This window comes from Harpegnathos saltator, unplaced genomic scaffold (genome assembly GCF_003227715.2).
Source record: "Harpegnathos saltator strain DR-91 unplaced genomic scaffold, Hsal_v8.6 scaffold133, whole genome shotgun sequence".
In the NCBI taxonomy this organism is placed as follows: Eukaryota; Metazoa; Arthropoda; class Insecta; order Hymenoptera; family Formicidae; genus Harpegnathos; species Harpegnathos saltator.
In genome coordinates this window covers 733,831-759,897 of record NW_020229910.1, presented here as the reverse complement: position 1 = coordinate 759,897, position 26,067 = coordinate 733,831, and the positions used below count along the sequence as shown (strand labels likewise).

At 51.4% G+C, this 26,067-nt stretch overlaps 2 protein-coding genes across 2 annotated transcripts; one reads left to right on the top strand and one right to left on the bottom strand.

Annotated features, from left to right (window-relative positions):
* Positions 1 to 9,652: 9,652 nt before the first annotated feature.
* nord (neuron derived neurotrophic factor nord) lies at positions 9,653 to 20,644 on the top strand. Its single transcript, XM_025308005.1, has 7 exons — positions 9,653 to 10,158; positions 15,335 to 15,465; positions 16,150 to 16,468; positions 17,007 to 17,250; positions 17,497 to 17,727; positions 18,136 to 18,291; positions 19,002 to 20,644. Exons 1-7 carry the CDS (start codon positions 9,806 to 9,808, stop codon positions 19,368 to 19,370), a joined length of 1,803 nt encoding a protein of 600 aa, XP_025163790.1. The 5' UTR covers positions 9,653 to 9,805; the 3' UTR covers positions 19,371 to 20,644.
* A 110-nt stretch (positions 20,645 to 20,754) lies between these two features.
* On the bottom strand, positions 20,755 to 24,833 carry SmydA-5 (SET and MYND domain containing, arthropod-specific, member 5). Its single transcript, XM_011149737.2, has 5 exons — positions 24,564 to 24,833; positions 23,669 to 24,120; positions 22,672 to 23,049; positions 21,962 to 22,297; positions 20,755 to 21,426 (listed from the first exon to the last, which is right to left on the bottom strand). The coding sequence occupies exons 2-5, from the start codon at positions 24,103 to 24,105 to the stop codon at positions 21,114 to 21,116; spliced, it is 1,464 nt and encodes a 487-aa protein (XP_011148039.1). The 5' UTR covers positions 24,106 to 24,120; positions 24,564 to 24,833; the 3' UTR covers positions 20,755 to 21,113.
* Positions 24,834 to 26,067: the final 1,234 nt, after the last annotated feature.

Here is a 26,067-nt window from a genome sequence, read left to right as displayed (position 1 = left end):
AGATACTGGTGTATCGTATTTTACCGTACGACGAAGGAGAAGCGAGTGGAAGGGAGAGAGAGACAGAGAGAGAGAGAGAGAGAGTGTGTGAGTGAGTGAAAATTAGAAAGAATGAGAGGGAGAAAGAGAGAGGGAGAGAGAGAGAGAGAGGGAGAGGGAGGGAGAGAGAGAGAGAGAGAGAGAGAGAGAGAGAGAGAGAGAAAGAGAAACGGTGAGAAAGAGGAGACGCGTTGAGAATGAGATCGAGCAGCTTGCGATAAAACGTAAGTGAGTCTGTATGATACATACGAATGAGAGAATGGAAGAGAGAGAGTGAAAGAGAGAGAGAGAGAGAGAGAGAGAGAGAGAGAGAGAGAGAGAGAGAGAGAGAGAGAGAGTGAGAGAAAGAGAAAGGAAAAGAGAGCAAGAGTTGTCTCGATTATCTCCCTCTTTCGAGCAACACGAAGCAGATTATAAAATATAACGATATATTTATACTAATTACAACTGTACCATAACGATTATAATACTACTTATTATATTATACAGAGCCACCGCCACCCAGTATATTTTTTACAGGTTTACATTGTATTACAGTTTATAAAGTTTGATATACAATAAAAGGAACGATTACCTAAGCGCGGAGCGCGTCCGCGGCGGCGGCCGGCACGTACCGCCTATTTATAGGGTGGAAACAGCGGAACGATTAAGACGCCGCGGCGCGCACCGCGTCACGCTATAACTACAATACTTCCGAGTGTCGGAGGATCGAGGCCGCACGAGCAGCACGATAGAGATCGCGTTTATTCTCTCGTCTTTGTCTATCCGGACGAAAAGTGCGGGGAGAGCGTCGTCCGCGTCCTGCCGGGACGGCAGAGTCGTCGCGACGATCCTACCAAAAGCGCGCGAGGTCTCTCCTCCGGCGGGACGAGCGTGCGTTTAATTCACGGCTGTTGATTTAAAGAAAAGAAAAGAAAAAAAAGGAAACAACATTCATTTACAATTGAAAGACCCGAGGAAATAAGCCGGTAAGAGGACGAGAGTATCCGAGTATTGTCATCAGCCGGTCTCTCACGAACAGAGAGGGAGAGAGAAAGGATAGGAAGGGTGGGAGAGAGAGAGAGAGAGAGAGAGAGAGAGAGAGAGAGAGAGAAAGAGAGAGAGAGAGAAATCTTCTTTTCGCGTAGAATCTGTAATAAAAGAACATTGGAGTCCTCGATAGCGGGATGGGGGGGAGGGGCATTATTAACGGGACGATGTTACACACACGAGTTACACACGATCGGTCGATCGAGCCTCCGACACCCGCGCCGATAATGAATAAATGAACGCTACATAACTTGTGATACGTTTACCGCTGGTTACTACAGAGACTTCCTAGCCGATCCTACGACAGGCTCGGCGCCACTAGTTCACTCACGCACACAACTCAACGTTTATACGGATTTATTATTACGAATTTATTGATTAATCGAATTATTGCGTAACGGTAATTAAATTAGGCGAGATACTTTTAAAGACGGAGAGATTACAATGTGCGACGAAACAGATGATCACATGCGAATCAATTATGTGGTGTGAATGTGCACACGAGGCTAGGACGAGGCTAGCTACCTAAACCCCACGTTCATTCTTCGGACTAACACTAAACACACGAGTTACATACACATGCATAAGACACACATATAAACACACACACACACACACACACACACACACACACACACACACACACACACACACACACTTGTACACGCACACATACACAAACACACGCGCGCGCGCATATGGATACACAGGTAAAACAACATTCAATTGTATTCACCCGCCCTGATAATGAGAATTATATTAATCCTAATAAAATCTGTACATACAATTGCAACGTTCGCCTTGTTCTTTTCCGCAGATCCTACCTAGCGAAATCATTCTCGATCGGTGCGCGCTGCACGGGACGAGGGGATAAAATTCGCCCGACGTCCTCAAGGCGGCGAAACGGCTGAGCCTTTCGTAAAAAAGCAAATGAGAGACTGAAAAGCGCGAGCGATGAAGAATAAGTTGCACTTGTGCGCATACGTGCAGTCACGTGATGTTCATTAATAACAACAATTTTTCACCGTGATACCTCGATCAAACAAATTCGTGCTACCCATTTGTCAATGCTCTTATTTTCCATTTTTCATCTCGCTCGTGAGTCTCAATGCTCGCGCACTCGCCGCGATTTGCCGGGTCGCGTGGCCCAACACGGGTTATCGTCTTTGCGTTATCGCGGATTAATCACCGAAATGCCCTGCGCGATGACCTGCGCGAGTCACAACGGGATCAACGGGATAGAGGAGCTGCGGAGAGCTGCATACGGCGCGATAACTCGAAACTGCTCACTCTCCGCTCACCTGCCCGCCCTGCCGCCTCTCCCCCTCCCGCTGCCCCCGGAGCCGCAGCCGGTGGATCGCTAAATGGCCGATACCTACACATAGCCGCGGGCAATCGGCTGTCACTCGGATTGATGAGCAGTCGAAGCAGTCCCGAAACAAATTATTGTTATTCTGATTACATAATAAGCCGAGGAGGCAGCGGGTGCGGAGGGGAAAGGGAGAGGATCGACGACGCGATAGAACGAGAGTGCCTCTGGACGTACTCCCGAGGATGAAGAGAAGCGAAGGGGCGGTGGGAAAGACGGGCAGAGGGTGTATAAGTTTAAAGAAGGACGCAGGGAGGGCACGAAGCGGACAGAGGAGGATGAGATGGTGGAGGAGGAGGAGGAGGACGACGAGAAGGGAGGGGGAGGGAGAAGATATGAGGGAGCGAGGGAGAAAGGAGAGAAGGATTAAAGAGGCGGCGGATCCAGAAAAGAAGAGAAAGAAAGAGAGAGAGAGAGAGAGAGAGAGGGGGGGAAGGGAGAAAAGAGAAGGAGGGAAAATGAGACGGTGATAGGGAGAAAGAAAGAGAAAGAGAACGAGAGCAAGAATGAGAGAGACAGAGAGCAAGAGAGAGAGAGAGAGAGAGAGAGAGAGAGAGAGAGAGAGAGAGAAAGGGAGAGAGGTCGAATCTGAAGGAGTGGAAGCATAATTCCGAAGGGGGCTTGTGAGCCAGGAAAGCCGGTTCCGCGAATTCGCGTAATCGATTCCGTCATGTCGCGGACCACCCGGGCACGGTCCTAATAAATAAGTAATACGTCGGTTGAACCGAAAGATGGGGATTCCGGGAGGGGCACGCGGGCCCCGGGATGCATTGTGTGCCGGCGGTGTTACGTGCATACGCATGCTCTCTCTCTCTCTCTCTCTCTCTCTCTCTCTCTCTCTCTCTCTCTCTCTCTCTCTCTCTCCCTCTCTCTCTCTCTCTCTCTCTCCCTTCTTAGGCCCGATTCTGACTGATGCACCGATCGCTCGGTGCAGAAGGTGCACTATGCGTTCTTGCGGAGGTTGAGGCGCGGTTCCAGCGGCGATTCCACCGCTGCTACCGCGGGCTCATCCTCGAGCTATCGTCCCGAACGGATAGGAGCAACGATTAGGGGACACGGGAATGCATTTGGGGATCGACTGAGCGAGGCGAATCGACATGCGCGCAATGCGGCTTTCTGACAACAAGTAGCAAGGCGAGGTAGGGTTGCATCGCGGCGAAGTAGAATGGCTTCGATGTCGTACGGGTTGTTCGATACTTGCAACACATCACTGGGCCCGTCTGCTTCCGAATCGCCCTCTTTTGTAATCTCCCCTCTTTTGAAATCCCCGCTTGTCACTTACCCGGTGTTGTGTGGGCGAGTGACGCGACGATTAATAGAGCGGCTGTGAGCGATCGCTGTGTGAGGGAGCGACGAGGCATCGGTGAGGATCTGGGACGTTCTGAAGGAAACAGAAAGAGGTACTTCAGCGGGACTACGCGATCGGCGATCGCCGTGAAAAAAAATGTTCATCGTCGGGCCGATCGGCGCAAAACGCGGCACAACGTGGGACGGCGAGAAAACGAACGGGGAAGCGATGTGACATATCACGCGCGCGTGTATTCGCTCGAATTTCTACGGTCTTTGCAACACTTTGCTCTCGAACTATTTTGAAGACACCTATAAATACGTGCATGCCGCGCGCGCAATATACGACAAGTGCTCCTCCGCAGACGGCGAACATGCCGTATCTGGCTTGCCCCTTGAATAAAATTGGTCGCAACGGCGCGAAATTATTAACTACGGCGCATTGTGCACATATGTGTGTGTGTGTGTGTGTGTGTATATGTTGCGCACGCACAAATAGGCGCGCGTACGCGACGCGTCAAGGCCGCTTACCCGAGGAATATATCCTCGTTACGGTGGGCGACGTTAAATTTAATGTTTAATTACCCGAATAATATGCGCGCGCGGCCCGTCGCGCTGACAAATTTCCAAGTTCTACCTGGCTGGGAGAGAGAGAGAGAGAGAGAGAGAGAGAGAGAGAGAGAGAGAGAGAGAGAGAGAGAGAGAGAGAGAGAGAGAGAGTGAGAAGCAGAGAGAAGCAGAGAGATAGAGAGAAGCGTCGCCTTTTGGAATTTATTGCGCGGATGAGTGGCTTTGTTTATTCGACCGTGCGGCTACACTTTAACCGCGGTGTGTAAGACGAAACGTCAATTAATTTACAATGCATCCGATTAAAATACTTATTCACGTTTGACACGCGTTCGTAATTTTAAAATTATAATATTTCGTTGGCGAGGCGACATTCCTCGACGGACAGATGAATCGAAAGATATTTATCACTAAAACACTTTTATTAGCTTTAAAGCTTAAATTAAAAAAATATCAATCACGCATAACAATTAACGGTAAAAACGGTAATTCAAAAATACCGATAATCAAAATACAATAATAAAAAAAAAATGTTTTCAACAATAAACATATAAAGATCGGTGTTCGCGGATCAGCGGAAGTAGCAAAGTCTGAATGTAAAAGTCGACGTAGTAACGGAGGATAATTATAGCAACAATTTCTCGAGACGAATGCACGATTAAAAAGATCGACGCGCAAGCGGATATCAAGTGGAAGGCCGTCTAATGCGTTAAGCGCGAGGCGTTCCGATTGCATAACGCGACTTATAACTCTCAGGGGTGAAAGTTGCGAATCATTTCGCTCCTTATTTCGATCACACAAAGCCGCACGCCGTCGTGCAAAGTCGTATTCTCCAGCATTCGCCGCGCGTTACATACAAACGTGTTCCGAATAAGATCTAAGGTTGCCAATGCGACACCCGACACCCTTGAACCCGTGTAACACTTGGAAGGTGTCCGCGGCTCCTCCGTCGGAGTCAGTATTACGAGGTAGTGAACATCTAAAGCGAAGTGGGTCTTCGCGCCGCAGAGCGCGCGAGAGAGTGCAGGAGGGAGCGCGCGCGCGCACGCGCGCGCAGAGGGGGAGCAGAGGCGGCTATTCGAACAAGTTAGACTCGATACACACAGGTGGATCATCGGAGCCGTCATCCGAGGCCTCCGCCAACACAGCCGATGAGGCGAAGAATACGTGTAATCCACGCGGTGAATGAAAAAGGTCCGCGATTCTTGCTTCTTTTCTTCTCGCAACAAGCGCACCAACGCCGCGCCAACGGCGGGTTCTCTTCGTCTTTCGGCCGTGCGGTGGCGGAAGACAATACAGCGGCGCGACAAGGACGGAGAGAGAGCGCGCCTGCGAGAGAGAGAGAGAGAGAGAGAGAGAGAGAGAGAGAGAGAGAGAGAGAGAGAACACCGCTCGGATCAGGTTTCGTTGTGTTTGTAAAATTGAGAAATTTACGGGACGCGACGTGGATCTCGTCTCGCGACGGGGAGAGCAATCGAAGAGCTAATTTCTCTACGAGCAATTAATAACGCGCAGTTGCGCGTAATTAACACAGCGCAGTTACTCAGGATGCGCACAATTAATCGGCACGACAACCGTAAGCGCTGCTTATCGGCGCTGCACCGGCGTTCGATTAAACGCGTGCAAGATTGATGAGGTTAATTTTTCCTTGTAACGCGAGGCGGACTATTCCGACGTGGAATTTTCAATTTCATGCGTTACACGAAAAGTTCGATGTTTTATTCATAAGAGGCTTTTTAATCGATTGATCAATTCCGCCGCGGCTCGGGAAACGCGCGCGCGAGATGGCTCTCGGACGGTGTTGCTTGTTAAATTTAGAAGTTTCGCACGACAGCATTAGAGAGAGAGAGAGAGAGAGAGAGAGAGAGAGAGAGAGAGAGAGAGAGAGAGCCAGGGCGATTTTTGTTGGGCATTTTGCGGTTATAAGTCTCGCCTTTCGCTGTTTTCTGACCTGCGCTAGGCTTTGATTTTCTGCAGCTATAACCCGAAAGTTCTGCGCCGTTTCAGCTTTATTGCTTGTTAGTCACACACGGACGGAGCGATTTGGACAGACAGACACACACGCACGTACATAGGCGCGTTTCATTTAACAGTTTAATTATATCTTATGAGTTCAGTCATTATATCGCGGAATGAAAGTCCAGGGAAACCGGGTGCAGCGTCATCGGCACTCGTTGCGCGGACCGTACAGTCCGCGCTCGGCCGTACACGTCGTCCGCCATGTCGCGCGAGCGAAATTAATGAACTATAAAGGGAGAATGCCGTAAATTGTTTCCGTGAGAATTTATCGCGTGTAAACTTGTCGGCCGCGACAGAGAGAGAGAGAGAGAGAGAGAGAGAGAGAGAGAGAGAGAGAGAGAGAGAGAAAGAGAGAGAGAGAGAAAGAGAGGTAGGGACACTAATTCGATATTGGCGTGTATTAAAATACTTAGCGCAATAAGCGGCCGCGAAGACCGAATATCTGGTGCAACGCCCGGCATTTTTGCTCGTAAAGATATTTTTTATTTGACGCCGAATCGACTAACGGCCCAGCAGCGTAGGGCCGTGCATTCGATGGAAATTTATGCGAGGGCCCCGCCCTCGCAGAGAGGCCGAGAGAGAGAACTCGGTCGACGTATACGGACGCCAGCTCGCAGGCCCTATCTGAACCCTTTACGAGCGTCCAATTGCCTCCCTTTCGTCCAAGTCGACAACGCTATACAAAAATCGCAGGTTGCCGGCCGTTCAGGGACCAACCAGCGCTAGAAGAGAGAGAACAGCGCGATCTCGCAGGGCGACTCGCAGAGAGACAGAGAGAGAGAGAGAGAGAGAGAGAGAGAGAGAGAGAGAGAGAGAGAGAGAGAGAGCGCAGCCTAAAACCAATCAACCATGCGAAACGAGGTCTCAGCTCGTCGCTAAAATCCGAACATCCTCGCCCGTAACGAGGGTTGAGAGGGCTTAATTAAGCGAAAGAAGAGAGAGGGGGAGAGAGAGAGAGAGAGAGAGAGAGAGATAAAGAGAGGACAAAAACGAAAAATCGACTGTACAAACAAGGTAGTCTAGTAGAATAGAATGAAACTGGTATCAACCGTTGTGAGGTGAAGACAGAGGGATGGTGGTGGTGGGGGGGGGGGAGGCAAAGGAACGAATTAGCGACGTTGCTTCTGCGATCAGCAACGATCGATATCCGGCGCGGAAACGATGTTTCATTAACTCCGGTTGACAGGTGCCGATTGCCTACTGACCCTTGGCCCTACGCGAAACAAGAGAAGCTCCTCTTTCTCACTCTTTTCTTTTCTTCCTCCCCTTCTCTCTTTCTCTCCATTTCTCTCCTCCCTGTCCCTTCGACGTGGTTCGATAAGCAACGCCGTTTTTGGAAGGCAGCCTTTCGTTTGTGTACGAAACGGCCATCGTTGCACGCCTTCTCGCCGCGGCACAGCTCAGCTCGCCGCGCGGCGTGGCGCGGCGCGGCGCGGCGCGGCGTCCCGTGGGCCCCGAGCCCGGGCGGGCCTGCAAAAATGACTGCCAAAAAAGGCCCAACTTCATGAAGTCGGACCGTCACTCATCGCGGCGAATTGGCTTCCACAACGCAACAATGTAACGCGATGTGTGCATAACGATGCACCGCTCGCGAGCGCGCGCGAGCGCACACACACCTCGCAGCTCGCTCTAACACGCGCGCAGGTCGACCGAGCCGAGCACGTGGTGCTCGCCCACACGTGCGCGCGTACACACACGTGCGTGTACACGACACGACGACGACGACCGCACGATGGACCACACCATCCTGCGCTCTCCCTCTCTCCCCGCTCTCCCTCCCTCTCTCTCTCTCTCTCTCTCTCTCTCTCTCTCTCTCTCTCACTCACTCACTCACTCTCTTCCTCTCCTTCTCGCGCGCGCTCGCGCTCGCGCGCGATCGGGCCCCCGCACGGGAGTAAAGGTTTTACCGATGGCGTACGCCCATACGCACGTAGCATGTAGGCAGAGGTTCCCACACCGCAGGCCATGATTTATTGGCCTGCCACTCGCCAGACCTGCTGTCATCATCGTCCCATGGTTGGTCCATGATACAGCGCGCCGTGCCGTATATAACTTCCCTCTATGCACGATCTTCGCGTCATATCGGCTCCTTCTTTCCTCGCGCCCCGTTGATACAGGAAGGCCGCTCGCCGCACCGCGCCACGCCGCCCGGCCCTCCTCCTCCTCCTCCTCCTCCTCCTCCTCCTGGCCGCTCTTCCTCCCCCTCCTGCCCCCGTCCGCCGCCCTGTAGACCGTCCACCTTGTTTTACCTTAACCAGCCGATACCCACCGCCGTACGGAGCCGACAATCACCTTCTTTCTCATCGAGAAGACGTTGCACGACGTGGGCGGGAGGTGCGAATTTCGCAAACTCGATCTGAATATCGTTAGCGTGCGCTGCTACGCTCCAGAGTCCCCTAGCCCCTCCGGCCCCGCCGTGGCCCCGAAGCCCAACCCTTGGCCGGCGAGATCTTACCCTGCGGTGATCGTGACGCGTCTATGCGAGGTAAGAGAAAAATGACGGGCCGAAATGAGGTGATTAAGGAGGATGCGTTTATTTCAGGAGTGAGGTCGTTGCATCCTCCACTCGATGCAACGTGTGATGCGCGCTCCGATCTCGCTCGCTCCTGCCGCGCTCGCGCTGTCGCCGCGCAATGTACGGAGGGCCGCAAGGCGAGAGAGTACGTTTCCGACGAAGAAACGGGGGGAAATGTGAGGAAAACGGGCAGAGAGCGAAAAAAAGAGAGAGTGAAAGGGGAAGAGAGAGAGAGAGAGAGAGAGAGAGAGAGAGAGAGAGAGAGAGAGAGAGACACACGCACAATGAGGTGAGGCAAAACTCGAAACAAGGCCCCGGGCGCTTCGATTTCCGCGCGCTGGAGGAGGGCACGTTTGTCAAATTCTGCGGCCGCACAAGCGGCTCGCGCGCACGACGAGAGGGTAACAAGCCCGCCGCGCACATGGGGTCAGGAAGGAAGGTGAGGAGGCGAGGTGGACGAGAGAGAACAGAGGAGGACGACGAGGGCACGGGCACGGCGAGCGCGGACAGGGCGAAACAAGAGGAGGAGCAGGAGGAGGAGGAAGAGGAAGAGGAGGAAGAGGAGGAGGAGGAGGAGGAGGAGGAGGAGGAGGAGACGGGGAGGACAGGGAGGAGAAGGAGAGTTTCCTCCAGAACACGGGGGGCGAACGCGAAGTCGTCCGATTAGGAAGCGAGAGGGGTTACACTTTGTTTCGTCGGCCGCCGGCGTGGTTTCCCAAGCGGCGGCGGCGGCGGCGGCGGCGGCGGCGGCGGTGGCGGCGGCGGCAGCGGTTGCGGCGGCGACGGCAGCGGCGGTGGCGGTGGCGGTGGCGGTGGCGGCAGTTCGCTCGCTCGTTCGGCACACAGTCGAACGCCTTCGCCACTGGACGACGGACGTCGTCGCCGTCGCCGTCGCCGTCGTCTTCGTCATCGTCGTCGTCGCTACCGTAGCTGTCACCGTCCTCGTCACCGTCGTCGGCATCGTCATCCTCGGGACCATCATGTCGTACATCATGATCGGCATCCTGATGATCCTCGTGTCGATCGCGCGCGGCTGCTCCGGCTGCCCGTTTTGCGCCAGGCAACTGTTGCAGCAGCTGCAGCAGCAGCAGCAGCAGTCGCAACAGCAGCAGCAACAGGAGCGGCAGGAACAGGAGCAGGAGCAGGAGCAGGAACAGCATCAGCATCAGCAGCAGCAGCATCAGCAGCAGCAGCAGGAACCGTACCGGTCGATCGGCAGCCTGAGACCGTTCGGCGCCGACAGACCGACTCGCGTCCAGGAGTTCAACCGGACCGGCGTGCTGCACCCCGAGTACCAGATACCGGCGACCATCAGGCCCGGCAACGTGTCTCAGTGAGTATTCAGCAGTTCCGCGGTTCCGTCGCTCCTGCGAGAGAAGGCTCTCTCGGTCTGACACTCGCGCGCGCGCGCGATTCGCTCTTCTCCGCGACAGCGGCTCGATCTTCGTGATTGAGGGCGGCGGTAAAGGGAGAAAGAGAGAAAGAGAGAAAAAGAGAGCCGGATGCCGCCCTACCTTTCTTTGGCGGCGGTGTCCGCACTGCTCGTTTAATTATCGCCGCCGGTTTAATTATCCGAGAAGAGTGCTGGCACGTTTAGCCCGGATAATTAAGACATCGTCGCAGTCGCGGTCGCGCGCGCCACGTCGAGATGAGCGCGTCGATCTGCGCGTGGCGTTATCGTCCACGGAGATTTCACCACACGGGGATGCCACGCTCCGACTGCTTACCTCGACGTGCGTTAGCGTCGTCGGGACGTAGAGCTTGAGAGGATTTTCTCACTCGTCCTCAGAGCGGGAGGCGTGCGAGTCTCGTCTGTGAGAGTCGATCGCTACACGATTCACGGTCATTTTCTTGCAAACTTGCGATCATTCGATTCGTTCGCTTCCTCTCGCTTTCTCAATTTCAAAATTGGGCGCGCTGACGCTGCGCATTGCGCCGTCGCTCAGAGCGTCGCTTCGGCCGCTGCTTGACCCAACGTCGCGCCCCTCCGACGCTTCATCTATTTGTTGTCGTACCTTTCAATGTTTTCTGATTTATTTCATTTACCTGATATACCATTTATTGATCTGTCTAATTCGTTGCTTCCGTTGCCGTCTCTTCACGTAAGACCGTACATAAAGTGGATCGCTGAGTACTGCAATAACGGCGGTTTGGTCGATTATAAATCTCACACGCGAGATAATCGAGGACAAAACTGCCGTCGAGAGCGGCGACCGCAGATCCGCCGAAGAAAAGAAAATCCGACACGGCGTTAATTGTCGCATTTCGCTCTCGATCAGCCTCACCCGCGGCTGAGGCGTGGAATTAGCGCGCGCGCGCAATTATAGCCGGGCGAGCTGCGCGCTTTGTACGCCTTTAGGCGGCGCGAAATATTTAAGCAACTGTTCTCGAGTGTGTAAATTGTTTGCTCGACACGCACAACGGGTGGACCGCGAACGTTTACAGCAACGTCACGCACCCCGTGCCGCGTATCGTCAACCACAGCGAACGCTCGTGCACGTAATTCGATGCACATTTTGCGTACTCGTGCGATTCGATACATTCGACCCATATCGCGTGGCGTATGAAGGGCCACATAGCCGTTGTTTTCGCTCGTACGTTCACGAGCTGCACGCTGAATAACGGCGCGACGTAACGATGCGCGTTGCGCGGTCAAGACGGATGTAATCCGTCGCGACGACACGTGTCGCAAAAGTCGCGCGGTCCCCGCGCCGTTTCCACCCGTCCGCCCGTCGAGAAATTCCCGCTCCCGAGGGACTTTCCCCGCTGAGAAACACGTCGCGCCGCTAAACTCTCCTGTCTGCCTGGAAAATTTTCTCATCCCTTCACCCCTTGGATTTCTCGCACCGGTAGGGTTGCGGACGACGAGCAGAGGGCGGAGGGGCTAATTAGCGGCCGGCGAATTTGCGTGGCCCCGAAACGTGAGTTTTCACTGGAAATTTTCACGCGTCCGACAGCCGGTCGAAATTTGCCGAAGATAAGGGCGAGCGTGGGGCTCCGGATCGCGCGACGGATCCTGCCGTCATTTTCCCTCGCTCCCTTACGATATGCCCGCTGCGTCTAATGGCCCGATCCGTCGCGACGTTACGCGTCATAAAGTCCTCCTATCAGATGGTTTCCACGAAACCATCCGGCTGAGGTCGAAGTGCGGAATTACAGTCCACTCGCGACTCGCACTTGCCAATTACACGGCCAGTAGGTATTATTTATACGTCCAATCGGCCCGATCGGACGTCGATGGAGATCCCGCCGAAAGCTTCGGCGAAATCACGGATATCGCATCATTATGCGAATGGAAGTGCGAAAAAGAAGGGACGTGAGGAAAAATAGTATTCGTCGGTCGGCAGTTTTCCGATTTTCCGACGAGGCAAAGAGAGAGAGAGGGAGAGAGAGGGAGAGAGAGAGAGAGAGAGAAGAGGGAAAGAGGTACTTCACCTCGACAACAAGGCAAGACCACGTCCGTTGAACTTCACCGAGAGAGCCGTCATTAAATAGACGCTTCTTTCGCGATCCTCGCGCTTTGGATAGCTACACACGTGCGAATGCTCTATTCGAAGGTCGCGACACCGCCTCTACGGTCACCGGTACCCACGTGCCGTGAATTCTGACGTGCCGCGAGATCTGTTGTCATCGATTCCTATTGTCGCATACACATGAGCCGCGCGATTGCCAGAGGAGAGAACGAGCCGCGGAGAGTAGCGACCTTTGCTCCATTTTGCTCGTCGTCGATTCCATCACCGGAGGATTCAGTCGCGGTGAATAAGCGACTTCGATGTTCTCTCTCCTCGGCCGCGCCTCTTCGTCCCTCCTCGTCGACGTTACCCACCTTCTTCGCGGTTCTCACCTGTTCTCCCGTTTTCCCGCAGACTCCCTTCCCGCTTTCTGTCTCCGTCTTTCTCTGGTCTCGTCTCGCGGATCGCGCGTCGCGACGCCACGTCATGCCACGCGCCGTAAAACGCCCTACCTATCCTATCTCGGTCGCGGCTTTCCACGAAACTCCGCGGCGGAGAGTCGCGCGACAAGAGAAGCGAACAGAGAGAGCGAGAAAGAGAGAGAAAGAGAGAGAGAGAGAGAGAGAGAGAGAGACGGCGCGTGAGCGAGTAGAGCGGACTAACAGGATCAATTCGGGGTTCCCTTCGCGCGCGCTGCTCTCGTTCTCTCGCCGCGCGTTCAGGACGACTCCGCGACGCCGGATTTAGACCACGGGGGTCGTGGCTGCGCGACCCCAGACGCCGCGACGCCGGCATTGTGTCCCGACGCTAATTTTACAATAGCTGTCTCACAGCCAGACGCGAACGAGAAAAGCACGTGCGCCGACGGTGGCGGCGGTGGTGGCGGCGGTGACGGCGGTGACGGCGGCGGCGGCGGCGGCGGCGGCGGCGGCGGCGGTGGTGGCGACGGTGGCGGCGGCGGCGGCGGCGACGACGGCGACGGCGGTGGTAGCGGCGTCTCGACGTTCCTCGAGAACGACAACGACGACCAAGTCAACGACGCTCGGAAACTAGCGGCTTGAACGGCGCGCGTCGTCGACATCGACGGAAAAGAAAAGAAAAAGTCGGGGCTCCCGAGACGGCGTGAAGATGAGCGCGAGAAGGAAAGCGGGGGCGGCGGAGGAAGCGAGCGACTTGAACGGTGTAATTTTTGAGAAGAAGAAAGAGACGAGAGGAGAGAGAGGAGCAGGGTGGACGGGAAGTAGGAAAGATTCCATTATCGTGATGAAACACTTGTTCACTAGACTTAATTAGTGATGTCAATTCTCCCCGGATATCCTGAAATTATCTGGAATGTTGAAACACCTGAATATTTATTACTCACTTTGTTATTACTTCTCCTTGCTTGTTCTTCCAGTCACGTTCTCCGTGCAGGACATTATTCAGGTAATAATAATAATTAAAATAATACTTCTTGGACTTTATTTAAATCCAATTTAAATAATAATCCGGTAATAATGATAGTAACAACCGTATGTTATTACCGTGATAATCAGATGTACCGAGTCGAAACACTTTTGCAAACAGATCCGCACGTTACTCTTTGCTCGAATCGATGTTCTCTTCGTGTAAATCCGCGTGTAAGTCTTCACAAGTAAGGTCAAAGGTGGGGAAACCTTACGAAACGTTTAGCTTTCGTGTCGAGGAACACGTCGAGATAAAATACGAATTACCTGGTAGCGAAGAAGAAAAGGAGGAAAAATGACACATGAATCCACTTACAAAAACGTTTTGATCCCAGTAAACGGACAGTTTATCCCGACGGCAGTAGTAGATCTAACGGCACGGTAAATTCGGTGCGCGAGTGTGTGGACGCGCGTACATGTGCTGTTGCGTGACTTCAGGATCGCCGCGACTACCGGGTAATTATGTCGATTACGATATGCAATATCCGGCGCGCGGTGCGGCGCGGCGTTCCCCATCGGATTAACGCTGCTGATCGACGGCGATTATGATAACGAGAGGCCTGCGAGCTATGCGCGCCGGCCGGGTTAAAGTCGATAAGTCGGTGGGGATTTTTGCGACAGCGAGCATCGCGCGCGAGCGGAATACTCCGCGTCGAATATGAAGCGGAATCGCGGGTCGATCGTTATAGGTCGATACGCGCGATACGAGTCGGCCGTAATAGACGTCGGGGACTTGCGGGTGCGGATTAGGACTGCCATTCGGATAACTAATCGCCCCCGGATATCTTCGAGATCGGTTTCGACGCGGAAACTCAAAATCGCACTGCCCGGCTCGCCCGAATATTCCGACTCATTCGGTTCAAATTGCAATGAAGATCCGGCTTTAGAACCGAACCGAGTCCGAAGCTCGGATACGAATTTTATAAGAAGAAGCGGGCAGTTAAATGAAAAAAAAAAGAAAAGAAAGAAACACGGGTCCACTCAATAGTGAAGTTAGAGTAGGAGGTAATTATCATTGGAACGTACAAACGAGCACGATCTCGCCTCAAATTACACAGCGTGAAATTGAACAGACAAGAGACGCTGTTCCATTGATCGTCGAAATTTTCGAGAGGGATCGAGAGCTCGCTGCGAATGTGGCTGGCCGATTCTACTTTAAGTCATAGACTTGTACACGTAGACTGAACGCTCCGCAAGAGGCTGCGAAGAGCCTACGTCTGAAGAAGATGGCCTGGAAGCCACACAGGCGCGTTCGATCTTCGTCTAGCTTCGGTCTCATTGGAGGAGGCTAGACGAAGACACTGGCATGCCTGTGGACAGTGAAAGGGGAATATAGCCGTTCTTTATATCTTGTCTTCCAATCTCCATCGGAGGAGGGAGCACACACAGTCACACAAATTGTGTACAAATCTGCGACTTAAAACCAGATTTAGAGCCGGCTGCGAATTTCCGACGATTTTCTAGTGCCTGAACATTTGAAAAAATTGCAATGCCAAGGACGAGACATTCTCGGAGAGGAATTACTTACGGTTTGCGTGCGCCGCGACGTTTGCATACGTTCGACGTGCCGCGAACACCAATATCAAACTGGATGCAGATGAAATTTTTGCAGGTTCTATTACCTGAGCCCACGAGAAGGCCCGCCTCTCACGTTACTCGTTAGCCCGTGCAGCGGCCCAATCTCATGGACGGTCAGTTACGTGGAGCCGCCCGAAAACGATCAGGAAGCGGAAGGAATAAAGTGTACGTGAAATCCTGCTCGTTCTTAATAGCCACCGGCTATGAGTTCGGGCAAACAGTTTTATCGTTTCGTTTAATATTAGCGATTTATGTAAATATTTAGCGAGACGCCGAGGCTCTTATTGGCCGATCTGTCCCCCTCCCCTGTCCCCCGCTAACCCGTAGATTTATAATCTTGCGAGAACCGTTGCGAGAGCCTCGGCAAATATTTAGTCCCCGAGTACAGCCGCGATTTTACACGGAGGCGCCGTCAAGCCTTCGCACGTCAAGCTCGCGCTTGTCGATAACACAATCGATAGCTCCCGAAGCGCAAAGGTCGACGCAGGTAGGCGCATCGGGTCACTTCCCGCGAGAACTCGCGCTCGGTCTCCTCGTCTGCTTTCTCCCCGTTTCCTCTGCTTTCCCTGTGCTTGCCGTTTCGCTCTCCTCCGTATTTTCCTCCGCGCGGGAGGGAGACACGCGCGCGCGCGCGTGTACGCGATACCTTCGGTACCAAAGGGCAGAGTACGCTCCGACGAGAGGAGCAGCGCAGAGTATTAACTTGATAGAGTACTGTTCGTAATCACCTCGTACACGATGGGCCTGAAATAATCGGGTGCTCGTGCAATTCCGCTACGTCGCTGCTCGGCTGCTCGGCTGCTCGGCTGCTCGGCTGCTCGAATGATTCCGAATCAATTTGCCACGTAGCGCAAACGCGGTGGCCCGTGAAGACCCTGAAGCCGGGCTCGCCTCTCTTCACGTACGAAGGCGCGGACGACCAAAATTTCACGATACCAAAGACGCGGGCCGGTCTTTACTGGTTCGAGATCAAGTCCGTGGACCCGGCGACCGACAACGGCGACTCGACGAGCCGCTCGTCTCCCGGCACCGTGCTCCTGTACGCGACGTCCAGCTCCTTGGATCACGTGCCGGGCATTTACGCCAACGACAAGGAGCACCGGCATCGCTCACTGAGGTTTCAGCAGCGCCGGAGCAAACGTCGACTCACGGTATCCTGGAACAAAAGGTACGCAGCCACACCGCGTCCTTCACCCTAGCACTTGTCTTCTCCTTACCTCCTCCTCTCTCCATCTCTCCTCCCCCTCCTGTTCGCCGGTCAGTTTCTCTCGCTGAACGCTGATTCCAACCGAATTCACACCGCGGCTCCTTAATCCCCGCGAGAAGACCGCGCGTAATTAGCCGCTATTTCGGCGCGCGACCTGCTTGGCATGGCGGATGAAAGTTTCCATGGACATCCGAATGCCAAGAATTTCATTAGCAAGGACGACACAGCGGGAACACGAGCCCGAGTGTTGGCGTCGGGTGTCCCGTGATTATACTTGAGCAATGGACGAGACGCCTTGCGCCTATCGCGACACCTTCCTCCCTTCCTTTCCTCCTTCCTTCTTCTTCTTCTTCTTCTCTCCTGTTTCTTTCGTCGTCGTCGTCGTCGTTGTCGCAGTCGTCATCGCGATGCCATCGAAATTCGCGAGGCGCGGAAACTTGGCCACAGGTCCGGCCTCGTAGCTGCGCTTACCAGCCGGAACCTCTTTGCTCTTTTCCAGCCACGTGGACCCTCACCTGTCCAACTACTGTTTAGCCGTGACGTCCGGCACGCAGCCGCAGCCGTCGACGCTCTGCGCCGCTCGGGACGTTCTCAAGGCGCACCCGCACACCACGAGAACCGGCTCCTCCTCGAAGGAGCACCATCATCGGGGCCACCCGGAAGGGCTGCACTGCGTGCGGCAGACCAAGCTGACGCTCCACAGAATGCGATACGACGCTACGTACAACTTCACTCTATACGTGGTCGGTGCTACTCTCTCCCGTCAACTTCTCTCGCGGCCGAATCAATCGCTCTTGCTCTCTCTCTCTCTCTCTCTCTCTCTCTCTCTCTCTCTCTCTCTCTCTCTCTCTCTCTCGTAAAGTCCTAGATCGCTCGCTCGCAACACCGATCTCGGGAGACGCGGGAAGAAAAATGAAAAAGAACACGCACACACACATTAAGAGTCCCGTCCGAATTGATGAAAATACCGTGTAACGCTCGTCCGACAGGTGAACACGCGGAACAACGTTTCCAATCGGGTCGCCGTCGACAGCATCAGGTTCAAAAAGCCGGAGCTGACACTGCGGACCGGCCGCTACACCACGGCTAATCTGCGGAAGACGGATGGCTTCGTGAACTTCCGCTATCGGCCGCCGGATAACACCTCGAGCATCTTTCACATACTTCCCTGCGGCGGCGGCATCGTCAAGGCGAAATTGAGCGGGCCAGAAGTATTGCGGGTAAAAGAGCGCCGTTGAGACGCGAAAATTGCTTGCGGAAGAGATCGGGGAGACTTGACACGCGCGAATCGACTCGTGAGATCTGGTGAATTAATCTCGCGCGGTTCATTGCGATCTCGACCGACCGGAATAATTGAGAGTCTAGTTTGACAGATCCTCGCATATTTACGAGTAACTTAAGCGATCGATTATTTATCAGCACAATCGATCAAATCTCAAAGCGATCGCTGCCGGAGCCATCGCTCGCGTCGGAATCGGCCGATGTTGATTTTCATCACTGTAGTCGATCGAAATCTCTCAGTCGATTAATGTTAGCCCGATACTGTTAGCCGCCAAGCGCCATAACTTATCCGAGCGTTCTTCATGATCGCGTCGATACGCATGTAAGCGTGTAACTATGTCGTGTAGGAGAAAGAAGTGGTGGGATATGCCTCATTACGTGTACCTCCTCTGCCTCCCGGTAAGACGTACACGTTGCGTATATCGACCACACCGCAGGAGCTGGTCCGAGTATCCACTATAAAAGTCTTGGCCACGCAGGAGTCATCCACCATTTATCCGCAAGTACGTTGGATTAGAAAAATTTACTTCTTCATTGAGCGTTTCTTCCCGCGCGGTGGGTACCAACAGCATACTCTCCGATACCGATATACAAACTTCAGCATTGGGACCAAATTTTTCTCGAGTGCGAAAATCTATCAGGGGTACCGGAAAGTCTTTTGCTTTAATTTTCTTGGTTATATCATAGTTATATTTAATTTTCGTGGTTATACTTATAGAGTTCTTAATTTTAATCCAGAATTAATTTAAATCCCAGGTTAGTTAACAACATTCTTTTATTGTGTATATCAACTTTCATTAAAATCGAACTTTGGAGAATCGAACTACTCTTGGAAAATGGCAGCGTTTGAACCAAGTGAAGGACACGGAAAAACGAAAGGACTTTCCGATATCCCTAGATACATTTTCTTCAAATCGCAACTCTTCTCCCCACGAAGGCTCGTTCTATTCAAACGAGAGAGCTTTAGCTTTTGAATAAATATGTTATCGGTGCCCATAATATAAATATTTATCTTCTTAGATATTTCTTCCTCTCGCTGCGAATGAATATATGTTTGAGCTTACGCGTTTAGTTACTTGCACATTTGGTTTTACGTCACGCATCGGCGGGCGTTTTTTACCGGCCTTTGGAGATATTCACTCGAACTCTTATCGGCATCGTGTTGATACCGGCGTGCATCGCGCGTTCCATCCTTTTCACCCCTTTGACGCAGATACCGACGAAAAATCCGCCGCGAGAGTACCGGTCCCTGAGGACCTGTCACGAAGTGACGATAGGCGTGGAGCCTGCCGGCGCCGCCAAGTACTGCATCCTGGTGAAGGAGCTGCGGAGCTCCTCGTCTTTGGCGAGCGTCACGACCGTTCCGGACCAGTGCGGGCTCCATCGGCGCAGACGGTCCGAGTATACGTTCGAGGTCTGCAAGGAGCAGCGGGACCCGCCGAAGGACCGGGCGCTACCGTTCACGCTGACAAGGCTGCAGCCTGGCAAGGCTTACCTGCTGCAGATCACGGCGCAGCTGAAGGGCCAATCCTTGTCCTATCCGCTGCTGGGTGTGCGCACACGGCGTTTCTGTGACACATGATCCACATGATTCCTACTGAGCGAACTGCGGCAACAGCGACTCGACGATAATCTACACCGCTAGTGACTTCTTAGATTTCCTCCTCCCCGAGCTCTCTGTTATGATTAAAAGATAATTTATCATCACGAAGATACATCCACGATGCCCGTGAAATCTGATCCATCTTCGCGCGAGGACATTCGGATGCCAATCGGATATCGCGCTCGGTCGTTCACTTTCGGCGCCGATGTGTAGTCGTCGCTCGAAACTTGTCGCTCTCAAGTGAGACACACTTGGATTTCGAGTCGAAATTGGACGTGAGTTCTTCTTCTCTGAGTCGCGATTGTAGATTGCTCTCGGTGCGCTATTAATAGTTGCCACGCTTGAATGTGAGACCTCTGGAGCTGGTGACCTCCAGATCGTGTGACAAACGCGATCAAGCTGAAGATTCGCGTCTAACTGTGGATTCAAATCGACCGAGTATCATACACGATTACTACTGAGATCATGCACAGTTTCAAGCGTGATTACTGATACGTGTCATATATATCATACGCTTCAACTGAAAATGAAACTTTCAATCAAAGTGAAATGAAGTTAAAATCTGAATTAAATTAAAGTCTGAGTATCTCGCGCGAAAAATAGGTCGAGACAACTGTTGATAGGAATCTTCGAGAGTGACGTGGAAAATCGAGTTTCGGAGGTTCATCCGAACAAGTAAATGCCATCGTATTTTTTTATATTTCTAAATTTCCTGTCGCGAGATAAAGACAAATATCGATCGCGATATTTAAAGTGAATCTTGCGGGTTTTCTGTCTTGTCGTTCGATCGATGTAGGGAGGGGGGAGGAGGAGGGATATTGGAGAGTCGTTATCGGGTTCGGGGATTACGTTCGGTCGCATTTCGAGGCACAGTCTAGTCTAGATTTTACGCAACGTACAATCGCGGCGTCCGCGGCGGGCGCGGGGCGACCATACACACATCGACGTATATTTTGCTATTTGTGTAATGTACATGTACATTCTTATATATATACGGTACGCCTTTTTATCTTGGATAAGTCGACACCGAGTATTTCTGCAACTTACACGGCGAATTTGTAGTCGGATGTAAGCCGCGCTCGAAATCGCGAGAGCGAGAATGAGGAAATCGATTTAGATAGATAAGTAAGTCAACGCTTGTTCGCGCACCTGCGGTGTGCGAGCAACGAAGCACGCCTTGACACATTCGTAATAAAAGTTACAAGAATCGTTCCTGTGACACACACACACACAGACACACACACACACACACACACACACACACACACACACACACACGACACATATACACAAGCCTTACTCCTTCTTCCTTTAATCATGCGAATAAAAATATGTATCAGAATTTATATTCACTATAGTACAAAACTGATAACGTCGCTTGACGTCCCACAAAATTTAATTGCAAAGTATTTAATTGTAAATTAAATTGTATCTGGACACGTGAAAAATTGTCAGGATTAATTTTTGTCAGATGACTCGAGATTGTCAGTATTAATGTCTGATTGGTAATTCGAGACTGTAAGAATTAATTAATTTGGTCACTTGCAATCAGAAGATGATCTCTCTGTCTCGATACTTTCGCCGAAGAAGAAAATTCAAACTGGGGGATCGCCCACGCTGTGGGATCGTCGTACAACATGTCGTCTAATATCATGCCGATGAATGATAAAAGCACAAGCAGCTGATCGCGATCAGTCCTCGTTACCGATTAACGATCAAGGCCTAATGACCGAGTTGCAGTTTGATGAGTCTCAGGAGCTTCTCGCCTGGCGAATTTGGCGGTTCCCACTGCAGCAAGGAGGCCGCTCTCGAGAGATGGGCTAGCCTGTCTTCTCCGGGACAGATTGCAAGCTCTCGCAGAGTGACAGCCGTGTAAAGCGCCAAGCGCGCACCGTGCGGGTCCAGACGGGTTACCGTGTCCATGATGCGCTTGCACAAATCTGACTTCCGAGGGTCGCTGGGCGATAGCAGCTGTATCAGCGAGTGGCTCACGGACACGCAATGCTGATGTCCGGGATGCAGAAGCACCGTCAGCCTAAGAAATTTAATTAATTGTTACTCGAGAGTCAACGCACTCCGTAAATTTCTTGAGGAGGAACTCATCGAAAATGAATAAAAACTCACCGGAGACGGCGGTTAAAGTAAATTTCTCGCTTGCGAAAGATTACAAAAGCGAACGTTTCACGCAAACTTCACCATTTCAGGCTTGAATTCATCCAAGTCTGAAGAAGACGATGCAATTTTTCAATAAAATCCGTAATACGGTAATACGGCGGGACTTCTCTACCTCTTATGGTGAATATTTATTGAATTAAACTCGTTATTTGAATTGAAGTGAAAAAATGGAACGCGTATCTAAATACATCTGTAAGATGTACCTCGAAGAGGCTCAAGTGGATGATTACACTGAATGAAGAATTCGTTTTACACGCGTAGGAAGCCTATCGAAGTCTATCCGCAGGACTCGGCTGCCACCTCTTTACTTTTCGAGCGAAATTCCACCGCGAGAAACTTGGAGACGAAGTCAAACCGGACCGACGGGTCAAGGCAGAAGTACGGAGTTGTTTTACCGCGACAAAAGGTCGGAAAGGGTATGCGCAGTCGCCTTCCTCATGACTCCCGTGACTTCTTCCTCCAGCTTGTCCGACAACTGCGCGACTTCCGCGGACGTGACTGTTCCAGGACACGCGGTGCAGGACCACTCGGTGTCGGGGTTCAGAGGATCGTCCGCTAACATGAGACCGTTCTTGCAGGGACACTGCAAGCTGCCCAAGTGCGCGCCCAATTCCGTCGGATCGGCGCAGCGTTCGCACCGGCAGCTGAAGTATTTCGTCGCGAGGAGATGCTCTCGTCTGGCCCGCGTGGACCAAAGCGCGTGCGTGTACATGGTGCTCAAATGCTCTCCTCTGGAAAAGGAAGCAACGAACTCTTTGTGGGAAAATATACAAAGGGACAAGAATCGGACGAACTACGGTGTAAAGGATTCTCTGACATCGAATCAATCAATCCGAGGATGAAAGACCTTCAAGCGCCCTGAAGTAAAAAAATGGTAACGCAAAGCAGTCACAAATTAAATAAAAGAATAAGTCACGATTAAACTAGGAATAATTAAGAACAAATTAAAGATAATTAAGAATAAATTGAATATAAAGAAGAAAGTTACTACGCTTCTATCTGATTTGGGGTCCTTCTTGGTGCTTGACATTTGAAACTAATCGATGACGATGTGAACTACCGATGTGGCGAACAAACGATGAGTTCTGCGAAAGTATGAACGTACTTTTTGATGAAGGTGATCGCGTTCACCGTGATGCGCGGCCTGCCTTTGTCGTCGAGACGGAAACTGTGGCGCGTGTTCGCCATGCAGGAGTGCTCCAGGAGGGACATGTTCTCGTAGATGGCGACCGAACCCTCCGGCGGCATAGTCTCCAGCGCATTCACGTCGATCAAGCCGCAAATTTTCGGCAAGACGCTCTTACAACAGGGCACCATTGCCACAATCGGCTCGAGATATTGACTTATGCTCATCACCTCCTCGTACGCCTCCGTGCCGGGTCCTCGCGAGTCCTCGTGACTTTGCAGATTGGTCAAGGATGTCCAGCGTTTCGATTTGGTGCGCCACAGTATCAGCATACGGATCACCAGCAGTACGTCGCATCTGCGAATGCGGACGGTAAGTTTACGGCGAACACAGGAAGGCGAGTCCGAGTGTGGATAAAAAGGAAGAGATAGAGAGAGAGAGAGAGAGAGAGAGAGAGAGAGAGAGAGAGAGAAGAAAAAAAGGAAGCTCTCAAGCGTGCGACTCGTTGAAAGTCTTAATTATTTCACAAGCATTTCTTAGCTGAAGAATTAGATTTTTAATTGAACACCTTCTTTCTTTTTAATTGAACATTTTTTATTGAAAAATAAGAATGCATCAGTCTATTTCTCTCTCCTTAAGGACCAGATCCACTTTTATACCGCGAAAGTAGATGCAACCGGGAGAATTGGAGACGTTGATGAGAATAAAACTCCACATCAACCGAATGACTTTATTCGACAAAAAAGAAACGTCCCCAAATGGGACCCTTTTTTATTTGTTACTCGAGAATTAAAAAGGCGTCTTCACCGTGCGTCCTGGAACCTGGGCCCCAGGTCGTCAACACGTCGAGCGTCGCGCGTCGCGTCGCGTCGAAAAAAATGAGCTGCTCCCCTCCTCTCTCGTTAAACGTCTCTCGCTAATTAAGCCGCGGAGCAGCTGTTGCAAAGCCGCGGCGGGGGTTAACGCGCCAAGGTACCTGGGAATGATTCTAATATGTGCAAGGAGGGCGCACTCCGGCTGGTGTCTCTTCTTGTCCGTGAGGCCCTCGCAGTCGAGTCTGCACACCGGCCAGCGGCATTTGCCGCATCTCGCGTCGATCTCGGCGCATTGTTTGCCGCAGCCGACGCAGAGCCGCTGGTCCCGCGCGTGAATCGACGGGCCCCAGGCCAAAGGCACCTCCGACAGGATCACGTCCCCCGGCGCGAGGTCGCGGGCGGCCAATAGGTGTCGGCCGAGCTGGGGATCCTGGCCGATCTCCCAGGCGCAGCACAAGGACTTGTGACGCGGCCAGTCCCGCGACTGGTGGGACTTGTCGCAGTAGAACTCGCGCCTGCAGTTGCCGCACTTCAACGTCGCGTCCTTGCCGCACACCGGACAGACGCCGTGAGTCGCAGTCTCGCCGGCGGTCTCCATGGCCGATTGATTAATCTTGAAATTATCGGCGAGAGAACGATCTGATTCGAGTGACGAGAAAGCTCCTGACGTCGATCGGAAAGAAGGAAAACAGAGGCGGAAGAGAGAAGAGGTAAGCGCGAGAGCCGCGCCGCGCCGCGCTGCGAAGTAAGATACGTATTTGAACTTGGCGTCGCGCAAGTGTGTAATTTATAAGCGGACTTCTCGATCTCAATGCTAGACTCTCCTCGGCTGATCATAATTTATAAATATACGGGAATACTCGAATTGAACACGGAGCATAATCTGCAGATGAGAAGGAGAGACACAGAAGTGGGTCAAACTGCGGGGGGAACAATGTCGGGGAAAATACGAGATGAGATTTAATTCTAATTTTAATTCCGCTTCATCAACGAGAGAATAATCGGCCGGTCAGCTCCCGAGCGTCGCAGTACGCAGCGTGTTAAAGTATTACTTACACCGCGCTCACTCGGAGGGTTAACGACGATCCTCGGGCGATGCGAGACGCTCGCACGCGCGAATCGGGATTACAAGCTATCGGATTTCCGCAATTTTTCGCGGTGGAGCCGCACTTCAGTCACGAAAACACCGTACACCGGCTGCTAACTTTATCACACTGAACAACCGGCGCCTGTGCTAGCGCGATGGTCGCGTTTAATTATAGGCCGGACGGCCGCATATACACGCTACTATTTCCGTACGGCGTGGGGAACGACGATTTTTCTATGGATCGCGCTGTATAGATCGGATGTAGCGGCGTATACGCCGTCCTGAATTATTGGGTTGGCAACTAAGTGATTGCGGATTTTAAATAAGAATGAAAATTCAAAATTCAAAATTTGCTTTTTAAAATTTTTTTCAATGCATGTATGCGATACATTGAGCTTCTCTGCAATATCACGTGTTGTGCTATGACGATCTGAATCGATAATGGCCTTGATATGGGTCTCATTGACTTCAACTGGACGGCCAGATCGTTGAATATTTTTCAATGAAAAATCACCGGAACGAAATCTGGCAAACCAATTTTGACACTGCCTTTCTTTCAAGGCTTCATTCCCATATACGGCACATAACTTCTTGTGTGCTTGCGATGCGTTCTTGCCTTTTCGGAAATAATACAATAAAATATGTCTGAAGTGCACAGCTCTTGCTCTTCCATTTTTAAATTGGGATAAAAACAAAACTAAACAACTAATCGATATAATTTTTGTACTAAATGAAAGGTAGAAGTCCAAACAATAAGAAAAAAATATAGGTTAGGTACTTTGAACACGTTAACGAAACAAAAGAAAGTGTAAAATCCATCTGTCGACAAAATCCGCAATCACTTAGTTGCCAACCCAATAGATTGATATGAAAGGACACACCGAGTGTGAGTCGATTATCGAACGATCCGACAGGTGCAGCCGAAGATCGTACTGTTACGGTGATATTTCGCGAGTTGGAGCCGACAGCGCGTCCAAAAAAAATATTCTATTTGTAAAGTGATTTTTCCCATAATCTCGTATTCGAAGTGAAGCCTTTTACTTTTGAAAGGATTCCTCTTTCGATAAAGCGATTAAAGTGAACCATTCATCTAAAATTTATTAGATATTATTCTGTTTTTCTTTTATTTCAATAGAATTTCCTCTTATATTAATTTTATATTATATTAAAATTAATTTTAATATTAATTTTATATTAATAAAATTTACCTGTATCTAGTATCCCATATTCGTATATTAAATACAGTTTATAATCTATTGCAAGAAGTTGGATAATATATTCTGTCTTTTAACTATGTTTCAATTGATTATGACGAACATCTTTGTAGCTATGAAGTATCCGTAATAAAACTGATTGGAAATTTATTTGTTATGATGATTGTATTTATTTCATTCGTGCCTACTTATTGTAAAACTGGGGCCAGAAATATATCTATATGTATATTACTTTTCGCTACACATTATAATCTTTTCA

Bases quoted from the DNA above. Each gene is read 5' to 3' on its own strand.
- nord (XM_025308005.1), top strand. From the start codon at position 9,806: ATGTCGTACATCATGATCGGCATCCTGATGATCCTCGTGTCGATCGCG. The intron at 10,159-15,334 runs GTGAGTATTCAG...AAATTTTTGCAG, and splicing joins AGGCCCGGCAACGTGTCTCA to GTTCTATTACCTGAGCCCAC. The intron at 17,251-17,496 runs GTCGGTGCTACT...CTCGTCCGACAG, and splicing joins ACAACTTCACTCTATACGTG to GTGAACACGCGGAACAACGT.
- SmydA-5 (XM_011149737.2), bottom strand. From the start codon at position 24,105: ATGGAGACCGCCGGCGAGACTGCGACTCACGGCGTCTGTCCGGTGTGC. The intron at 22,298-22,671 runs GTACGTTCATAC...TTCCTTTTCCAG, and splicing joins GCGATCACCTTCATCAAAAA to AGGAGAGCATTTGAGCACCA. The intron at 21,427-21,961 runs GTAAAACAACTC...TAAATTTCTTAG, and splicing joins CTTTCCGACCTTTTGTCGCG to GCTGACGGTGCTTCTGCATC.